The sequence below is a fragment of the Henckelia pumila genome, chromosome 3 (assembly GCF_033568475.1).
Source record: "Henckelia pumila isolate YLH828 chromosome 3, ASM3356847v2, whole genome shotgun sequence".
Lineage (NCBI taxonomy): Eukaryota > Viridiplantae > Streptophyta > Magnoliopsida > Lamiales > Gesneriaceae > Henckelia > Henckelia pumila.
This window is the reverse complement of record NC_133122.1, coordinates 155,650,735-155,673,315: the sequence shown is the minus strand read 5'-3', so window position 1 is coordinate 155,673,315 and position 22,581 is coordinate 155,650,735. Positions and strand designations below refer to the sequence as shown.

General features: G+C 33.1%; 1 protein-coding gene across 2 annotated transcripts; it reads left to right on the top strand.

Annotated features, from left to right (window-relative positions):
* Positions 1-7,026: 7,026 nt before the first annotated feature.
* LOC140890447 (RING-H2 finger protein ATL40-like) lies at positions 7,027-21,717 on the top strand. Of its 2 annotated transcripts, none has more exons than XM_073298231.1 (2): positions 7,027-7,748; positions 21,569-21,717. In XM_073298231.1, exon 1 carries the CDS (start codon positions 7,120-7,122, stop codon positions 7,675-7,677), a length of 558 nt encoding a protein of 185 aa, XP_073154332.1. In that variant the 5' UTR covers positions 7,027-7,119; the 3' UTR covers positions 7,678-7,748; positions 21,569-21,717. The 2 variants fall into 2 exon arrangements, with proteins under 2 accessions (XP_073154332.1, XP_073154331.1); XM_073298230.1 differs by lacking the exon at positions 21,569-21,717 and adding an exon at positions 10,270-10,696.
* The last annotated feature ends 864 nt before the right edge of the window (positions 21,718-22,581 follow it).

Here is a 22,581-nt window from a genome sequence, read left to right as displayed (position 1 = left end):
GTGGCTGCTGAAAACTGGCCACACGCCGACGGAAGTGGCTCGTGAATTACACGCGCCGACAGAAAACAATTTTTTCGGTGGCCGTAGTTTTCTGCACTTGTTTTAGGCTTATATTTCAAGTTTCATAATATTTAGATAAGTACATGAATTGTTATGAATTTCCTTAGAAATCCTTAAATCTATGAAACTTGATTTTTGAAAGTGGCGGGACGCAAGATTGAGGCTCGATTTTCTCAAAGATAGAATCTGTTTCTAGTCTAGACTTTAAAATCAAAGTTGTTCCCTGTACTGTCTAGTATACTAGATTGGTGGCCTATGACCGGAATAATTGTCGGGAGCAGCCTTTTTTCGGTGGTCAATATACCTAAAGAATCAGTTTGGAAAAAGCTGATTTGGTCAAAGATCGACTTGGAATTTTGACATACTTTGAATACAGAAGTTGTAGATTTTTTTTGAGTTATACCTACTATCATAGTTTCAGAATTTTTGGATCTACTTTCAAATTGTTATAAATTTTCTTATGAATTATCAAAATGTTCCTCCCTTGTTTGAGTAACAATTTTTTGATTATAAACTAGTCTAGCATCCGGTAGTATTACTAACATATGAAATATCCTAAAATTATAGGAATTTGAAGTTATCTACTGATTCGGATAGTGAGTATTGAGGTGAGGTTTTCATTACTTAAGGAATTATTATCTTTATACAGCCCTTTGGCATTCGGCCTGAAAATTATAATATGATATTATCCTAACTATTGTTCATCTTATTTTGTTGATTTGATATTTTTATACCTGATTTTCATAATTATTTAAATAACATCTTGGTTTATCATCAAACGAATGATGGAATGATCGAAATATCAAATGATTGATTGAATGAATGTTATCCAAAGTGAGAGCCCTGGACAACGGACTTCGGTCTGGATATTGAGTCCAATGAACAGCGGGTTAAATCCGGGTATATTTGTTCACTTTGGCTCACCCTCATTATCATTACTAGAATGATTCCTACTAAACTATTGAATTCGTACCCACCTAATTAAGTTTATTATCCTGATGTTTACTACTATTACCAAGAAATGTATTATCCAATAAATAATCATTTATTCTCACTAAGTCCTTAAAGAATTAACCTCCTTATTTTTTTATCTATTGTAATTTCCAGAGCCAGGGTTTCCAGATATGGATAATGAAGAAAATGGCAGTGAATGAACCATCTTTTGCCTCGAATAATGTTCTCGATTTATGTTTTATGTAGCCTCTATCATGCTCATCAGAGTCCGTATGCCTAGTAAAATAAATAAATGTCTTTTTCCATGTACTGCTACTTGTTTAAGAATCAGTCTTGTATTAAAAGAACCTTATTGATATTTTATTATTAAATCTTTGTTTCGCTTCCGCACACATTATTCGTTTAAATGATCTGTTACTACCTACGACACTTTAATTAGGGACATTAAATTCCCAAATAGAGTGTTGTTAGAGAATGTGGTATCTAACAAAGGTTAGACTTCAAGTCAGGTGCCACAATGAGGGAGATGCAGTAGGTAATTGGTTAGAAGAATATGGCAACGATACTCCCGCACGACAGAGGAATTCCGAGATTACATCAGAAGAAATTGCGAGCTACGTTATAATCAAGTACATCACCAGCTTCGAGCCAACTTGGTTGAACACATATGAGCATGCTACGACTGCGATGAGTAAATATTAATTTATTAAATATGGAGCACTTTACTATAGGATGTTTTACTTTTTGAAATATTCTGTATTTGCATTTGTATCTGTATTTTGTACGTTTTCTATGTTGTTTTTAATTGCATCAATTTATGTAATGTTATTTTATAAAATTATGTAATTAGTTTTTATTAAAATAGTTTTCAATTTATTCGAACTAGCCGTTACTTTTAAAATTTTATAATTTTTTAAGTTTATTTTTGTCAAATTATGTTTTTATAAAATTAATGTTTTAAAATTTAAAAGAATAAATACTATTAAATTAAAAATTTTAATTAATAATATATATGATAAAGGAAATAATTATAAATGAAATTATAAACAAATATAAATGAATTGACAGTGGGACTCATAAAAATGTTTTTGAAGAGGTTTATGATAATGAAGATAGTTTTTTTTTTATAAAAAAAATAAGGTTTTTGACTTTTAATGAAGCAATGATATAACACAGTATAAACTTCTTGGAGAAGTTTACTACTTAGCAAAAAAAAAAAAAAGAAAGACCGGTACTGTTAATAGTACCCGTCTTACAATAACTAAATAAATTAAGAAAAAGAATTGTAGTACTGTCTTATCTATTACCATCAAGATATTCATTAGTTTAAGGCGGTCACGCTACCTTATATTATATTATATTATATTATAATAATATAAAAACCCATCTAAATTTGCGTGACATTGAAGGAGGTAAGGGTAATTTAAAAAAACATTTTAATTGCACAAATAATGCATGGTGGGGCCTTTTGCAATAATACTGCAAAAGGCTCTTGCCAATAGCGGACCCTGCATTAAAATTGCAGGGTCCGTTGTGAAAGATAGCGGACGCTGCTTTGGCAGCGTCCGCTATTTGCAGAAGCGGACGCTGCCTTGGCAGCGTCCGTCCTTTGCAGAAGCGGACGCTGCCTTGGCAGCGTCTGCTTTGTAATTTTGCATCACGGGCGTTTTGGCCCGTGATGCAAAATTATTGTGATTGTGCTATTAAATATGCATGCTCCGAACTTGAGATCATTAGATGCTTTCTCATTTTTATTTTGCAGGAGACCGAAGCTTTCCTTCCCTTTCTTTCCTTAAATGCTTTTTTTTTTTTTATTTTATAGAAGAAGGACCGAAGCAAATATTTTTTTTTGAGCAACCACCGAAGCTTTTTGAAATATTTTCCGCGTTGTTTTCTGAATCAGGTAACTTTATAATGTTATCGTTTTAATTCTTTTTAAATTTTGCATGCAAAATAAATTCTATCAAAAATTGTGTTATTATTCATATGAATTTTTGTTCATATTGTTTTTGCAGGTAAATTTGATATTAAACGTGAAATAACATAGAGGTACGTTTTAATATTATTATAACAATATTAAGTTTTGTGTATATTTTAAATAATACTATTATTATTCATGTTTTTTAAGTTAAATGTTGACTATAGTTTGTTGGTTATGTTACTATATTATATTTTTATATTATATAATATTTTGGTTAATCATTCACGCTCTGTAATTGTAATCTTTATTTGATATCCCTTATTTTTACTAAGTTGGTCAATAGTATTAATTCCTAAATTAAGTTACCTAAAATATTAACCATTTATAGAAAGTTTTAATATAAAATGTTCAAAATAGAAAAACATTTATATTAGTAAATCGCCTACAACTAATTCATAATATTGAATGAGTTTTAAGAATTTTAATTTTTTTAATACAATAGAATTAATATTTAAAATTTAAATGAATTGTTAAATATTGATGTAGTAAAAATTTCTACGCATCTTAATTACATTAGTTTATACCACTTAATTAATACTTTGTTTATCAAAGAAATAATATATATTTTTAATAATAATATATTATATTAAAAAGTTAGATATCATATTTATTTTTATTTTTTACATATATGTCTTGAATTTGTAATATTAGTTAAAAGTATAAATTAAATAATTTATATAATATTGTGTAATCACTTTATTTGAGAACCAATAAGAGAAAATAATTAAAGTGATAATAAATTTGAATTCTAAATAATAAATTTAAGTGAATATTTTCAATAAACAAATACAATTGAAATATTTTATAAAAAAATAAAAATAAGAATAAGAATAAAAAATATCTTCATAATACTTTAATTTATTTATTTTTCAAATTTTCGAATATTTAATGAATTGACATAAGATAATATATGTTTTTAAAATTAATAATCGAGATAATCATGATATAACCCAATCAAACTATACACAAATTTATATAATATAATTAATATTTAATTTGATTTAAACAGATTTATCAAAATTTCAGTGTACATAAATATAAAGTTTTATAATATTTTGTAAAATTTGATATAAAACAAATATTAATATATATGTGCACTTGAATTGTTAAATTTTTATTTTTTGATTATATGTAAAATAAAAATATTAATGATATAAACATAATAATTTTCATAATACATGTAAAAGCTCGAAGACACCAACGACATCGGGCGGTAGAAGAATCATTTCTACACTGTACCTTCCACAGAATGCGTGTGCTATCGACTACACGATACTCACGCCTGGAAATTCTGACTGAATAATCTTTCACAGAAGCAATGAGATCATTCTTATCTTTAAATAACATGTGTACACCAAGTTCTCCTCTTTCCGGATTGTAATAACTTGCTCGTGCCCCGACAGGTACACCGATGGAATCCGGAGTCTCTTCTCCAAAGTATTTATTGAAAAATGAGGGCATCTCAGAATCAGTGGAGATAAATGGTACGACTTGCCTCTGTAATTTTTGGCGAGGTGGTGGACGAGATGACGTCCCTTCATCGATATTTTCATGTGGGTTCACACGTTCATCATCATTCAAATGATCAGCGTCGTTGTCATCTTCTCCAGACTCCCCATATGACATCTCTGGTTCAGTATCACTAGCACTTCTAGGAACATCTCCATCATCAATTCTAGGAACATCATCGTGTTGAGCAAAATTCTGGTTGTTTGAATACAAATTTGTTGCACCGACGTTTTGATCCCAACTCAGACCCGTATTTGTCCAGCATGGAGGAACATGTTCAAAAGGACCAGTGATATGTTGATCCCACGGACCGCCTTCACGGTCAAACTGCATATTGCTCAATCCTTCTGTAACATGTGGAATATATGATTCTTCATCCTGATCAATTTGATTTGCTTCAACGTACAAATGCAATACATTTATATTTGGGCATTGCATTACAAACTCCAGAGCGTCAGCATCAACAAGGTCGACTGGAATTTCATGCCATATTGATTTCTCCATAAATGAGTATTTCGTCGACAGCTTCAGATTAAAATACGTCGGATCAATGACCAATATTCTATGCACATATTCAACCAACTCGAACAAAGAAATTGATCTCAATACTCGAATCGGTCTAATATACGGGATACTATATTCAACCGACTCATTCTCAACACTAACATGCCCACCAAAATATAGAAGCACATCAATGTTATCCATTCCGAAGATGAAATTTCAAGAAAAAATATTACAAAGACAGAAGGAGGAAGGAGGAAAGAAGAACGAAAACAATATTTTTCAGAAATTGTGAAGAACTTCTTCAAGTAAAAGAGAGTGAGAGACACTGAGATTCAACAAATTGTTTCTAGTTATATAGAATAATTGAAGGATTGAATTTCAAATTTTGTAAGGCTTAAACACGCTATTTAATGTGGTCAAAAGTTGTGTGGGAATCTTGTCAGAAGCATGATGTTCAATAGTAAAAAGAAAAGTGAGTTCAGTGTTTGTCGGAAGGTTGTATATTATTGTGGGAGGTTGTATATTATTGTGGGGATTTTATGCGTGCTCGATAATTTAATTATTCGTGTGTCTTTAAAAATCACGTCCGCAGGAGAGGAAGGCGGATGGTGAATAATCAACGTCCGCAATTGGCTTTAGCGGACGCTGATATTATAATAATAAAATATACTAGGGCATGCATTGTATGCATATGGGACGCTGCCACAATGGCAGCGTCCGCTACTGTCAGCAGCGGACGCTGCAAATTGCAGCGTCCGCTGCTGACAGAAGCGGACGCTGCCATTGTGGCAGTGTCCGCTTCTTTGAAGAACGGACGCTGCCATTAAAATAATGCAGCGGACGCTGCCATTAAAATAATGCAGCGTCCGCTCTTCAAGTTAGCATTTTAAAGTATTTTTGATTCACCCCCACCATGCATTATTTGTGCAATTAAAATGTTTTTTTAAATTACATTTAATAAAAACCCAGGTAATTATGGATATACATCCCATATCTCAATATTATCATATATTTTTTTTTTACGGTATCATATTATTTTATTTTAGTAGTAGAGTTTGTTTTTAGTAATCTTATGGGAAAATTGCTTTTTTAATCCGTATATTTAGCACTTTGCGATTTTAGTTTTTTATATGCGTTTTGTTTTTGACGATAAAAAGATGGGTAAAAATTGGACTTCTGAAAGAACTTGATTAGGGGTGGCAAAAATTCCCGAAATCCCGACCCTTCCCGAATCCCATCCCATTCCCGTCCCGAAAAAATCCCAACCCGAAATTTTTCCGATCCGAACTTTCGGGATTTTTCCCATCCCAATTAATATCGGGAGCGGGATCGAGAATAAAACCTTATCCCGACGGGATTCCCGACCCGTTCCGAAATAATATAATAATATATTTTATTAATAACTTTATTAATATAATAAGTTAAATATTATTAGGTTTCAACTTATATAACACTTAATTGTGAACTTAATTCACATAATTTTTATTGTTAGGACGATCAAATTGTAAAATCACGAAATACCATTTTATTTTTGTGTATTTTTTTTAAAAATTAAATTAATAATTTAATTAATTCATATTTATAATTATCTAATTAGAACAAATATATAGAACAAGACTCAAGAGATTAATTTGACAATCTATTTAACAAAATTTATTTAGTAATTGTATTCGAACATTTTATTAATAATTCGATACATTTTTTCTGTTAACAAAACTTTGAAACATTATTCGAAATATTTTAATATTATATGTTTTAAGTTGAATATTTTTTTTTATTTATAAATATAAGTTTCAAAATAGTATATTTAATAAAATTATCACATTTTTTTTTTGAACGAAATCTTGAACATGAAAAAAAATTCGAGATTTTTTCTCTTTATCGGACGGAATCCCGAATATTCGGGATCCCAAATAGTCGGGTCTCAAAATATTTTGGGTACGAGATCGGGTGAAAAAAAAGTTTGCTTATTCTTTTTGGGACGAAAGTTGGGTAAACGGGTCCCCTAAACTTGACGCAGGAAATTGGAACCGTGGAGATCTTAGTCACCCGCCCAAAGGCCAAATCCAATCCCCAATTTATAGTTTTCTTCACCGGAATTCCCAAAAATCATGCCAGCTTCCACCTACCGCCGCCGCGATTCACCGGAATTTGGGAGAACAAATTTGAGGAAATTATTCCTATTCCTCCTGAAATGTGTAATTATGTTGGTTATATTCTCCATCTTTCTCTTCTTCTTGGGCTTCGCTGCCATCGTCCTCTTGCACTTCCTCTTCATGTCCAACACCTTCCACCGCCGCTTCTTTCACCCCACTGATCCCGCAGCCCGTTCCATCCTCTCCCCAACCCCCACTGCCTTCGACTCACCTCATGTACAGGCCCGACTCGTAAACGTAGTTTATAGTGCCGCAGCTTTTCAAAGAACCCGAGACTGTGCGATTTGCTTGGATTCTTTTCAAGAAGGAGATAATTGCAGCAGCCTTCCTGTTTGCAAGCACTTGTTTCACGCGAAGTGTGTGGATAGGTGGATTCGGAAGAGGCCCAATTGCCCCATTTGCCGATCTCGGGTAGATTTGACTTCTGGTTTACCGGGTTCAGGTATCAGTGGTGATGATACCTGGAAGAGGATTTGGCCGATTGGTTTTGGGCAAGACAATTCTGATTATTAAAAGCTTTTCTGTGGTGAAGGCTAAAAACGGAAGAAAGTTATGGCCCTTTTCTGCTAAAAGAAATAGTATTGGTAAGTCTTGAATTGATTTGATATTAGTCTCTTATGGTGTAATGTTTTTTTGTGCGTTTGCACCGAAATTATGACATAGTTTAATTAGCTAAATGATGGTCTAGTTCAGTAAGTATTATGGGAATCTTGCATACAAGTTCCTCCATCTATTTCTGATCTGAATCTGGTATTCCACTCCAAAACTTGCTCGTTTTTTATTGTTACTTCATTAATCAGAATCGGTAGCATGACATAGAAAACTTGTCAAACCGTCTGGTGATCTGAATAGTTTTCTTATCAAACATAATCTTTCTATGGGAACTTGAACTTCTTGCTACTGGATGTGACATGAGAACCTTTAGTTTGTGAACCGGACCACGGCGGAGGGATGATCACAAGCGTGGTTTGGTGCCACTAGTGATCATGTAAAAAGAGCAATCAGGATCAACTTCATGTTTTGTTTCTCAGAAATTTGTTTCCATCGGTCCTCATTGGCTTCTGATGGGTTTTTCAATGAGAATATTTGTCTGCTCCGGTATCCGATCTTTCATTTTCTTTTCGTAGCATGATTTACTTTGAAAGGAGCAGATTGGGTACCCAGACATAGCATTATGCATCATCTACATGCCAATAGACATTATTGATGCTATGTTTTAAATCTGAATTTTGTATAGAAAGGTGGATAGGGGAAGCGAGATTTTTATGTATAGAGCAATATAAAATCTTTTAGCTTGAATTTGATTTTTGGAACGAGTCACACAATTATTTGATTTACAAATTCCATAGTATTCGGCTAGAAGAAATTTTGTTTTGGATCACGTCCTTGATAACTAAAATCCTTTTGGGGTGCTTGAAATGATAATCTTTCATCTGCCTTTCTTAAAATTTTAGAAATGTCAAATACTTGTCACATCATCTTAAATGAAGATATGTTATACATGTTACTGTAGAGGATTCATATTGGTTGTGGGGCGGTTTTTGGTTATCTAACCTTTTTCAATTTCAATTTGAAAAATAATCTTCTGTATTGTAATTTCAATACATTGGGGAGGGTCATTTAAAAAATAATAAAAATTGTTTGACTCAGTCTACATAACAAAATACCCAATTGGTTGTTGGAGGAATTTTGAATAGCTCGTTACGAGTACAGAGTTCTTATCTAGGAGCCTTTGTATTAACACCTTTTGTTACTTTGTTAGTATATCCAATTCTTCAACTACTTTCGAAGTACGCTACGAAATAAACCAGCACAAGTCGTGCTATTTCTTGAACTTTAAGAGGACCCGTGGGATCATTTCTGCCTAAAATTTGCAGCCAAAGTATAAATAATTACTATATATCTTAGTTTATATTACATACTAGTCGACCTATGGCTCTAAACCTGGAAGTTTTGGCGGACAATGAATTACTTGGTTTCTTGATAATTTTATGCAATCCATCATATTTATTTACAAGAATGAGAAACTCGTGGCAATGTGGCTGCACTTTCAAAACTTCTGACTTGAATCTTCGTTTATGTGGTTACTCCCTTGATAGCTGATATATTTGTAACTTTCAAGTAATCTGTAATCCCTGATTCTTCCTCTTTATATATGTCTAATCTAAGTTCTTTTGGATACATACGATTTTAGCTTGTTTACACTGTTGCATCCAACTCAAATCACTACCCAACTCAGCCATCTGACACAAGATTTGGATTTCTTGCGTTTGTTCATATTGCTTTCTTTTCTCTTGTGTTGCACCAATTATAGTACCCATCGTGCCGTAAAATGGCAAGACCTTATCATAAAATATTTACTTTCTCAAGAACTGTGAAATCAAGGACTAGGCCTATCGCCTATTAGTACTAATTTATGTATCTTAGGTCTTTAAATGGGTATTGTGGGTTTGTTCGATGCAATCTTTGGGGAGTTTATCCAATGAGCAATGGGGTGCAACCTTATGATAATACGCTAAGTTAGCATTTCATTTACTGTCGTTTTGATAGTTCTTACTTTTCTTTTATTCTGCCTGTTTTGTTATCTGGACATGGTCCATCGTGGAACGAAACTGTTATGCGATGGACGAACATCATGGTGAAGAAATAGAATTTCATGGAACTGGTGTTCAATATATGGAAATACCTACGTCCCAATTGTCTTATAGTATATATGCCTTGAATTTGATATTTACAGTTGAAGAATATTGAGCAATGACTTCAATATATAGTTCATATTTGCACACACCGGCTCTAATATTGCATTAATCACAAATTCGCATCAATAATTTTGTTGACGATATAATAAAATAAAAAGATAAAATTAAAACCCTTTGGAAATTCTGTAATGAATGAGTCAATCAAGTTATAACAAGATTAAGATCTCCAATTATTTCTTGGCTCATTCATTTATATATACACACTCACAAAAAAACTTATGCTGCCAATCTGATGAGCAGAGCATGTTGTGCGTTGCCCACGGTGGCTTTTATTTTTATTTTCTTAAAAAAAAGGAAAAAAAGGTGAGAATTCTTCAACAGAATTCTTCTTCTCTCATTTTCATAGACCGTGTTTCTCTTAAAGATAAATTATGGTACTTTGTCCTGCTCCCTCCGCTGTTGCTCTTGTCAACATCCAAAGTTTCTTTCCTGAAAGGTAAATTTCTCTATCTTATCCTTCTTTATTCAATAATATTTCTTTTGATTGAGCAACTAACAATATTTTTATGTGATAAAAATATGTATTATTTGAGTTTTGCATCATTGAGCAAATAAGACAATTCACTATATTTATTTAGCTCAACATTCAATGGTAGCTGTTGAGATATGTGATTCGAATAGAATAAATCAGATCTTCTCCAATTATGGTTGATAAGACAATTTAACTTTGGTAGGATTCTAAATTATTTAGATTGATTCAAGTATCCAAAATATTGGGATTGTGATATGTAATCTATACATTATTTTAAAGGGGTGTTATCCAATTAACGAAATAAGACAGAAAAAAGTTCTTCAATTCTTTTTTTTTTTACATGGTGTCAGAGGCGAAAGATTTCTTTGTGTAAAAACAAAAGGGGAGAGGCCAAAACAAACTTTGGTGCGACCTCTGACAGCGTCGTTGGAATATCAATTATAAAGTTTTGGTGTTAAAATAAAAGGTTAATGACAAAAGAATTGAATTCTCAACTAAGCTAATAAACTTGGTCCACAACTTTAACTGAAATATCTTATTTGGACAAGTTTATCAGTTAACTGAACAATAAGTTGATTGGGCATAGTCCTTGAATGTACTCAGGACGTTAATTTGAATGAGTTGAGTAATGGTATTTACAATCATAAATGAACTCAGAACATTGACTGAACTTTAAATGGATGAACAATTCGACTAGTCAACGACAATCAATTGGAAAAGTACCCTAACTGATGTACTAGGAAGAATATTAAAATCTATGAGTCACAATCTCAAAGGAAAATCGGCTATGTCTAGAAATTTTTGGATAAAGTTTTTCGTACACTCCAATGTATACATTGAAGGGTTGCAAACGCACTACCTTGCATGATGATCAATAATAATGACGTGGACAAGAGGACAAAGGAATGTCTACTAATTTTGGAAGCAAATCTGTTTAGAAAAATGCGGTTGTTGCATAAGTTCTTCTATAATTAGGAGTTGGAATTCAATTGAGAATGGTCTCTTCGTTTTTCTAAGCATTATTTAGCACTTGCAAGTTTTCAAGAGCCAACTAAATTCTCAAATACTCAAAATCAAAGTTATCAAATCACACACTTTAAGTTTACATTTGATCAAGTTTCAAGGATCACATTTGTGCAAATCTTTGAGCTGTAATTCATTGTATCTGTGGGGACCTCGGGTGCTAATCTCATCTTAAGGGGCAATTAACATTTAATCATAAAGGAATCACACTTGAACGAATAAAATCAAAGACTGACAATTTTTTTTTTTTTTTTTAAATTCAGCTCACACACGGACCTTGGTCCGGACCCTTGCACGAACCAGGGCACGGGGTCCGTGCCTGTTCTGGATATGGGTTCGTGCCCATGCAGAAATTGAAATCAAAGGAGTTTCGAAACAGAGGACACACGGACCCTTGCACGGAGGCTTGCACGGGGTCCATGCCTCCTTTTCTCAAAACAGTTTTGGGACAGAGTCCATCCGGACCTATGCACATGGCATGCACGAGGTTCGTGCCCTGCGTATAAAAATCAGTCTTCTTAAGCTATCAAGTCTGAAAAATGATATAATCTCTCATATAAGCTATCCAACATGATTCTACATAATTGACATGCATTTAAACATCAATTTACATATCTGTAGTACATGAAATCTCAAGTATAAATCAATACTCAACAACAACATATACAAAAGTACTTGTTGTTCTAACATGATTACCAAATTTATAAACTACATGTCATCTGCTTAAAAACCCGAGTCTCCACTTTTAATCTTTTAATCTCGTGCAATCCAAGCCAAGTCTGACTTGCTTATGCCCCAACCTGATGCAATGCACACATACAAACAAAGCAACAGTCGGATAACTCCGGTGAGAATAAATCTCAGTATGAACGACATGCATATACATCATCTAAGCATATTAAATCTATATGCCAAATGAATCTTCAATCATAAAACATGTAATAACATGTAAATCATAGAATCATAGTCGACCCTTAATTTCTTAAAGCATAACTATTTATCTAAGGTAATCTCATACCAAGCATATAAACACATTCACATCTTGAATGGAATATAATAACATGCTAGCATTTATAAACGCATATTCTAAACCATAGAAATCTCTAGGTTAATGCATAAATGCAATGCATGTGCCAAGGAATAGGCTATCAAATCTGATATCAATAAATCGTAGTGCTGGGATCCCGGGGAAATAAAATCTTTAACTAACCACCGACTCTCCCAATCGAGGTGGTGTTAAATATCTCAATTTCCCTGACTTTGGTGCAACTATAGTGAGTCATCTAGCTCTGGAAATAAATCTATATTCCGTGTCATGAGTCATCTGACTCTGGAAGTAAATCTACATTTCATGTCACTCAACTACAGTTCTCCAAACGTCATTTGCACTCTAGACCTTTCAACCCTCTGTGCTTGTCAGACTGGAGTTCAAGATGAATGCAACATACTCTGGATGCATCAAATCATACATAAGCTAAAACAAAATTTTGAACACATCAATCATATAATCATATGATCATATAATCACTCAAGGATACCGACAAATCTGTAAGCATCACATGGAATACGTAAAACATGTTCAATACAGAAAATAATATAAATCAAAGAAGACAAGTAAACATTTACATAAATATTCTAGGAATTCAAGAAGATATCTATCTTGAATAATCTATCCCATTTATGTAAACGTAAACAATAATATATATTAAACATGCATGTATGTGATTTTAGGCAACTCGATAATCAGAAACAATCTCGAGTTATTCTGTCCATCTTATTAATGTCTATTCATACCTTTCGATCTCGAGTTTAGATGATCCAAGTCTGGACAACTGACATCAAAGAACTTCTATCAAAATCTGCTCAAATCATTACAATCATTCAAGGCAAACTAGCTTCACACCTTCTTCAGTCTTTCTCGGTTCAACGGTTAACTTCTCGAGCTCGCCGACTCGAAAAAGATATGTTGCAATTCAAATCTGAAATGCATTGATATATACTTCAAGATGATCTTTCAATATCATTTCATTCTTATTTAGGATCAAACAATCTAATAACTTGATCCCGTGACCGGAATTCAAATCGACGGCATAACGGATCAAAATCGGAAATTCTAAACACATGAATATCATCAATACTATGATCTCAACACGATAGCATCTTCAATTCTTCAGCTGAATTTCGAAATATGCAGCCCCTAAATTTCAGAATTGCAAATAATCTTCAAAAATTCATAAACAGGTTCAAACGACGATCTTTTCTCAATCCATCTTAGATATACTATCGTCGTATATGCTAGAACATGTTTATACAATCAAATCTTAATTTTAACATCATAAAATTCAAACATGGTAGAACTTCATAAAACTTACGTCAAAACGTAGCACTCGGAGCCGTGATCGCAAATATATGCTCAATCAAAATTTCTACCGGACGGATCGATTTTTATCGGAGCTTGAAATATCAGAAATGGCTTGGAAGCCTTTTTTTTTCCTCCCTTCTCGGTTCTTGTCTGATTCCTTTCTGATTCACACGTGAAATGCTAGGAAATATGTGAATTTTGGATATATATTGGCCTATTTGCAGTTTAGTCCCTGAACTTTGTCCTAATGGCAATTCAGTCCCCGGACAAGCAATTTAATTCAATTTCAATCCTAAATAATTTAAGAATAATAAAATTTAAGTCTAAACTCTAAATATTCTCAAATTAAATATTCTCGAATTAAAATTAAATCATTTCGAACCTTATCGCATTTTCGTCCTTGAACTTATCAATATTTGCAAATTGGTCATTACCCGTATTTCATTCTCAAATTAAATCCTTGATATTTATAATCTTGGAATTTACATCTTAAATTTCATAAATATCAATTTAAATATTTTTAATCTTTTAATTTAAGAATTTCGGATATTAAAATCTTAAAATCCGAAAAATTCTCAAATTAAATATTTTTGACCCGAAATTGAAATCTCTAATTTTCATAAATTCTTAAATTCATCTTTTCACTCTTATTCGGAATTTAACTCTTAAATCTCGTCATTAAGAACTTAATATATTCGGGCCTTACAGTATCTTACAACATTTGTATTTTGTAATAGATCATTCGAGACTTGGAGTTTTAATTGAAGCAGTGTGATAAGTTATAACTGAATCAAAGTTTTACAAGTCATAATTCTCACTCTTCTATTGAAACATTCCAACAAGTAAAAGAAGGGTTGACATATGATTATTTAAATATTCGAACATCCATAAACATATTGTTGTTTACGCCTATTTATTCTTTCATTAACTGACTTCAACTCGGCCCTCATCGCGACTCTCATCATTCTAGACAATTCCTCCGCTTGAGCCTTGGAAAATCTTTGGCTCAAACTATCTCTTCCTTCTTTACTAAAACTCATTGTATCTGCAAGAAACGTTTAGTAATAAAAGTTACTCATACAAAATCTCACAAGTCACTCCAAAGGAATTCACTCAAACATTCCTTTTTTTTTACTCAAAATTTATGAAAAGACTTTTGCTTTGTGTTGAAGTGTATCAAACTCACAAGCCCAAAACTTGTAGACACTTTTCAGTCAACCTTATTTCCAAGCCATTTATTCAGGTGTTCTAATCTATCAGTCGACCTCTTTTCGCACATTTTTTTTGGTTGCAAGAAAGAAGACGGTTCAGCTGACATCTCAACTGAACTAATTTTTTAAGCTAAAAAGTTCATAAAAATCAAAGCATCGTTTATACTTTTTATTTTGTCCAAGTTGTTCCAAAGCTTGTGGAGCTGCCTAAAAATATTAGTTTCACTTGTTTCTATTGCTTTCAATATTTTCCAAGCCCAAAATCACTATACGTTATCCTTATACCTTGAAAACCTAAACTCATTTCAAACATAACATCTAATACTTTTATTACAAATTGTAACAAACTTCCATTGTAATTTACTATAGTCGTATCAGTTACGTTTTCAAGCAGAATTGTTTAATGGAACTAGAAGTTTGAGTGCATATGTGGAGTACAAGAAAGCAGAAATGTTATTAGGCATGTCAAGTGAAGAGATGATTGAAGCAGAACAAGAGATATATTTAATTAAAACCTTGTTCTTTTCAGCATTAAACTTTTCATATCTTTTAAGTTTTATTCTTCTTATCTATAACAAGAAAAACATTTCAACCTTGATGACATCAATGAAAAATTCAAATATTTGCAGTTCATTTTTTAAATTAGGACACAAGAAATGAAGGGGGAGAAAATTTGTACGTAATACAATCATATTATGTGTCCCATCATTTGAATCATCCTTAGCGTCGCACGGTTATGAAGAAAAGAGCTCCTAATTACATGCTGAAAAAGAGTTACTGGCAGATGTAGTCATTATCAAGAAACCACCTCAAAAATACAAAATGAACATTTTCCAAAACATCTCATTGAACTTCAAACCAGCTCAACTAGTAAAAGAAGCCTCGGTTTTAAAGAATATTTGAAACACAGAGCCCTAAAACATGTCAAACAAGACTGAGATACTTATAATGTGCAAAGTTATGAAACTATTTTGTGGGTAATTTCTTATAGACATTACCTAAACAATGCAATATACTTGCGTTTTGAGAAATATAAATGTTGAAGTCCAATAGAAAATAGTATGTATATGTAAAATGTGTCTATTGCTAATCCTTTAGTAAGATCAAAATTGCGAAATGTAGTGTTTATATATGTTGCAAATCGTAGTTATTTTCCTGGTGTTAATTGGTTGAAGCATATTTTTCTTCTTAATGTTTCTCTATTATTTTCAAGCACTTATAATTTAAGTGCATGTAAGCTTAACTATGGATTAATTGTTTGTAATGTGTACACTTTTAAAATATATTTTGGGGGGTGTTCGGCATATAAACTCTTTAAATTTCTTTGCCGAATTTTTGACACAAGTTGTTTTAAGAAAAGTAGGGTGACTCTTAATTTTTTTTAAAAAAGATCTTATTTTAATATTTTAATTCTCCATATCATTCTTGTATCTTTCTATATTATTATAGTAGATACTCTATACGTAACTAATTTTTAATTAATTAGTGAAGCTTGACATGAAATTACGATAATATACTAACTTAATTACCAACATAACCAAAATTATTAGAAAAATTAGTCATTTTATATGGTCTCATCTTTTTTTTAGTCATTAAATATTATCTTATTTTCTAAAATGAAACTCGCTATCTTTGTTTATATTTTTAAATTTTTACATTAGATAGTTATCGATCTTAAACTTTTAAATATCTAATTATAATGTGAGTTCTAAAAATAACATGAAAAAATTAATTAATATAAAAAAATTTATGTATATGCACGCATCACGAGCAAGAGACGTTAGTATATTATTACAATAGAGAATTTACCAACAAAACCAAAATTATTAGAAAAATTAATCATTTTATATGGTTTCATATTTTTTTTAGTTATTAAATATTATCTTATTTATTAAAATGACACTCGCTATGGTACAACCAACATTTTAAAATGACTCCTAACAACCAACATTCTTTTTTATAATATTAGGTCTATGGTACAATATTAGGTCTATAGTACGAAAATTTTCTTCTTTTATTGTAGTATTTTTCATATTTACTCAAATACATCATGCGTATTTGTAAATAAAAATTATTTATTTTGATGTGATGAAGTATATGAGTAGATATAAAAATTATTACAATAATAAAAGGACAATTTCGTATCATAATCCTAATATTATAAAAACAATGGTTATTTTGGCGCAAAAACAGCTCATGTTTAACAAAATCGTCGTGGCAAGGGTTAAACATGCAACGATTACATAAGGTTAAGGGTTGGGATGCGTATTAAAATTTCATAGGGGAGAAGTGTGCATTTTCAATATTTCACAGGGAGGTTTTGTGCAATAAATTATTTTTATAAGTAATATCTTATTTATAATGTTAAAAAATAGCTCATAAAATATTAGTCACACAAACATATACGATTATAAAATAATTGAATAAGCGACGTGGTCAATGCATTTTTCAAATTGTAAGGATTATTAGGTATAATAAATATCAGAATCAGATGTTGTCACCAGATGTTAACATCTGTCATAACATGCAGCGGAAATATTAAAAAACGTGAATAAAACAACAACTAATAAAAAAACACATGAATAATTAAGCACAAGTACAAAGTACTCATGCGGTGCTTCAAGGCAAAAAACTTCATTAGAAAATTGTAAATCGTTTTACAAAACCTTAATACTAGTGAATAACATTAAAACTCAGTTTTCTCAAAACAAGAAAATAAATAATAAAAAAATAAAAATCCCTAAAAGTCTACAAAAATTAGAACAAGAAAACTCAATAAAAGGAGTTGATCCTTGATATCAAAATACGAGAGCTACGCGTCTTCGACCAATTCTTCAATGCTTTCAAAGACTTCAAGGCACTCAAGTAAATCACAACAGCAACCAGGACTGTAAAACGAGCTTCAAAATATTTATTCAGAAATCTCTATAGTTCACGTTCAATTCTCTCCAAAAGTTCTCTCGGCTGTGTGTTCAGCTCTCTCCTTTTTAAACGTGTAAGCATTGATCTTATTTCCTTATTTCAAAAATTGAATCTGCAAAGATAAGGAAATACTGATAAGTTAGAAGATAAAAATGTATTATGATAAGTACTTAATATCTGATATCAAATAATTAAGTAAATAAATCAATTGAGTAAAAGATCATTCATTTTTAAAATATCTCAATCAATTTAAAAACTTCAAGTCCAAGAAAGACAAAAGACTTAAATAAATCTTTTAAAACTTGACAAGATTTTAGGAAATAAATATTCTCTTCAATCTTTCTCTTTTTGCCTTTTTGGACAAAACACATCGAATCAATTCAGCACATATCACAACTCCCCCTAAATGTCAAACCTCCCCCTGAATTCGAGAATACATTCTCCCCCTTAGTCTAAGCATAGGTGTTATCGAGGATGTTACCAACATCTCCTCCCAACACTTAAGTCCAGTATTACCAGAGCAGAGAAAAATAACTTAGAACAAATCATAGAGTCATAATCAAATAAATTAACATTCACATTGATTAGAAACAGATCAGAGCAAAAACACAAAACAAATCAGAGCAAAAAGTAAACAGAAACAAATATGGTTTGAGAGAACTCAAACAAACTAAACCACAGTAGTGCTTCATAGTAAGCAATGTCTGCCTTGACTTGGTTGATCATCTGCTCAGCATGCAGCATCTGTGCTTGGATAGAGGCCGAGTCCACTAGAAGAGTAGAAGTGGGTGGTACAGATAGGACACTTACAGGTTCAGTGTTGCCAACATCTGGCACAACACCTGAATCTGTCCATGGTAGATCAAGCTTTTGTTTTCCTTTAAGCAAAACAGGGGCTAACTTCAGGAAATCCACAGCAGCAGAAAGTGGTTCATCATCATCTTTCTCGAATCCTTGAGATACCAGCATTGCATATATCAGATATGGATAAGGAAGCTTGTAAGTGACTTGGCCACAATCTTCATAGGCCAGGGCTGTGTCAAACACAATTCTGCCAAATTAAAAGCTGCTCCAGTTCCAATAGCATACAGCGCAGAAGCTTGATGTTTGGTCACTCTGGTGGAGTTTGAAGACGGTGTCCAAGTTTTCACTGCAGTCTTGTGAAGCACAGAGTACAGAGATGTAAGCTTTGCCGCAAACAATTTGTGTGGATGAGTAGGAAAGCTGGTGCACGGCCACCAGTGATGACAGAGGTCATCTCATTCAGAGAGGGTTGAGCAGCATCATCCACATTTGGGGAATGGAAAAATCCAATGATCACAGCAGGGCTAAAATCAAATATTTGACCCCTCACATAAACCTTCCCATACTTAACATATCGGGGGTCCTTCACGGCAACAGTCAAATTACAATAAAATTCTAAGGCAAGCTTCCTGCAAAATGGGATACCTGAAGTAACAGTAGCTAACATGTTCCGGATTTGGAAAAATTTTACCAGATTCTGAGGACCATATGATTCCAGATCAATGTTACGCTCTTCAAAGAATTCTCAATTGGCATAGTGTTTCCAATCATTTGCAGAACTCTCGGAGTAAAAATAAGAAGAAAATGACTAACTGACCAAATATTCCTCATCGAGGGTGTTGTAAAGGATGTCAGCAATATCTGAGTCAACATCTGCCACAGAGGCAGATTCCTCATATTCTTCTTCATCATCAGATGCTTCACTGGAGTCACTAGAGTCAGTGGAATATCTATATGTATCTTGGGGCGGTTATCAGCAAATCCTTGAAGCATATCCTTATCGGGTTCGTCGTCAAAGGCGGACGGAGATGCATTTGACTTTTTGGCCTTAGTTTGCTTTAAATCAGTCAAAATTTGGCAATAGACGCTTCTTCATCATCAGAGAAAAGAAGCCCCGTGTTCACAGAAGTTGTTATAGGTGAGGGATTCGATGCAGAAGCATCATCCTAAGAGGTTGAATCCTCAAGTGATTCACTAGCAACAGCTTGCTCAGAAGAGAAAACAGAAACAGTAGAAACAGATTGGACCTTTGGACGAGCCACCAGCTCAAAATCTTCATCAGCACTGTCATCACCAGAGGAGTACTCCGTGTCCACCAGAGAAGTACATGATGATTGGCCTTTTCCTTTAAAGCGCTTTGATGGTGTCAGATCCAGATTGTACCCAGCCTATCGTTTGGAACGACGATTCAGTGGCTGTGGGGGAAGTAATTCCTTCAGAAGCGATAGATTTGGTAGATTTTCAACATCCAATGCGTTTCCAGGCTCTCCTGATGCAATAATATCTAGAGGCACAGGTTATAAAATTGCGGGAACGATTGCTTGCTCAATTTCTGGGTGTGGTGATGAGGGTGTTGGCTCTTCGTGCACAACATCTTCCTTACACCCCATCTCAATGCGAATATCATGCGAGTCGAACCCCTTTTCTGCCATTGAATTTTTGGGAGTGAAAAACAGAGGATAGTTAGGGCATAAATATGAGGACCTACAACAAAAATTTTCAGAAGAAAGTGAAGGAGATCAATTAAGGAAATGATGAAATATTCTAAGAATTTGATCACATTTAAATACCAACCCTAGACTCCGTCTCTCCCTAAACTCTCGGCCAAAGTGATACCCCCCCCCCCCCCCCCCGGCCCCCAAAACGATAATAAGGTAGTGGATATGGCAAATCCCTAAATTTTTGTTTATTTCGAAATGCAAACCTTTCAGCTAGATATATTCACAACAAAAATAAGTATGCATGTCTTAAGTATGTTTAAAACATAGTGTAACAATAAAAGAATATGTTAACACATTCAAAAAGAATGTTAACAAGTGAAGTGTTATCGACAATGTTGGTAACATCTTGCAGCAACACTCAAGATTTCCAGAAATTTTTAATGAATAGACAGTCGTATGGAATTATTGCAACAGAAGTGGTAGCCTGCACACTAAAGGAACGGTCTTCAAGGGACTCCTTGAGGTAGCTTTTTTTCCATTTTCTTTTGATTTTCATTAAAGCTTGATGGTCAATATGATTATCATTGATAAATTCATCAAGTTGAGCTTCTGAATTTGCGAAATCACTGTTCACATGGGACAGGATCATGGAATACACGAACATCTCTCAACTACTTAGCGATTTAGTCAGAGCGCTATTCAAATTAACAACTATTAGGCTGTAAAAAGAACAATTTTGCATATAAACCTGAGTGTATACTATGGTTGATGGTTACAAAGTATCAAACACTTCACAAAACAATATGAATGCATGAATGCAGAATGTCTAAAGATCCTAAAAATGCTCATGCATGTTCGGTGTTGTCTCAAGTGTTAGCAACACTCGAGACAACATCTATGTATGTTTACAGTTCACACATGCTAAGAGACTTCCTTAGATTGGAAAATCTCTCAAAATACAATGTTTTAGTGAATATATCAGCTAATTGGTTATTAGTTCCAATAAAATCAATGCAGATCATGCCTTTCTCGACCAAATATCGAATGAAGTGATGTCTAATGTCAATGTGTTTCGTTCGAGAGTGTTGTACTGAATTTTTGAAAATTTCAATGGCACTTGAATTATCACAGTACACTATGGGAGTTTCACTTTTAATGTCAAAATCCTCTAACATCTGATTCATCCACAGGAGTTGTGAGCAATAACTTTCAGCTGCTACATATTCTGATACAGCAGTTGAAAGAGATACACAATTTTGATTTCTACAATACCAAGATACTAAATTATTGTTCTAGTAGAAAAAAAAACCCCGTGGTACTCTTTTTCTCATCTAAATCTCCCACCCAGTCAGCATCACTAAATCCTACAAAATTTGTGTTGGTTTCTTTAGTGTACCACAAACCCAAATCCAAACTCCTTGCCACATATTTCAATATTCTTTTCACGACCTTAAGATGTGAAACTTTTGGGTTATTCTGGTATTTAGCAGACAAACATACACTAAACATGATATCTAGTCTAGTAGCACTCAAATACAAGAGACTCCCAATTATGCTACGGTAGAGGGTGTTGTCAACATCCTCCGCAACATCGTCCCTACACACTTTTCACTAGACCCCATAGGTGTGCGCATGTGTTTAGTGCTGTCATTCAAGAAATTTTTCACAAGATTTCTAGCATACTTATTCTGACACAAAAATATACCATCATGCATTTGTTTGACTTGCAACCCCAAGAAATAACTCAACTCACGAACCATACTCATCTGAAAATTAGAAGACATACACTTGAAAAATTCATCAACAAGTTTTTTAGAAGAAGTACAGAAAATTATGTCATCTACATAAACTTGGCAAATGAGAATATTACCTTGAATTTTTTTCCACAAACAGTGTCTTATCTACCTCACCTCTTTTGAAGCAAATATTGAGCAAGTACTCTGTTAATCTTCCATACCAAGCATGGGGTGCTTGCTTCAATCTATACAATGGTCTTTTTCAACTTATACACATGATCTAGGTGTTTTGGATCCTCAAACCCTTTTGTTTGTCTCACATACACCTCTTCATTCAAAATGCCATTTAAAATGAGCTTTTGACATGCATTTGAAAAAGTTTCATTCCCATATGACATAAAATTGCAAGAAAAAGCCGGACAAACTAAATGCGGGCTACAGGAGCGAAGGTCTCATCAAAATCAACT

What these genes read in the sequence shown, in the direction of transcription:
- LOC140890447 (XM_073298231.1), top strand. Translation starts at nt 7,120, where the DNA reads ATGCCAGCTTCCACCTACCGCCGCCGCGATTCACCGGAATTTGGGAGA.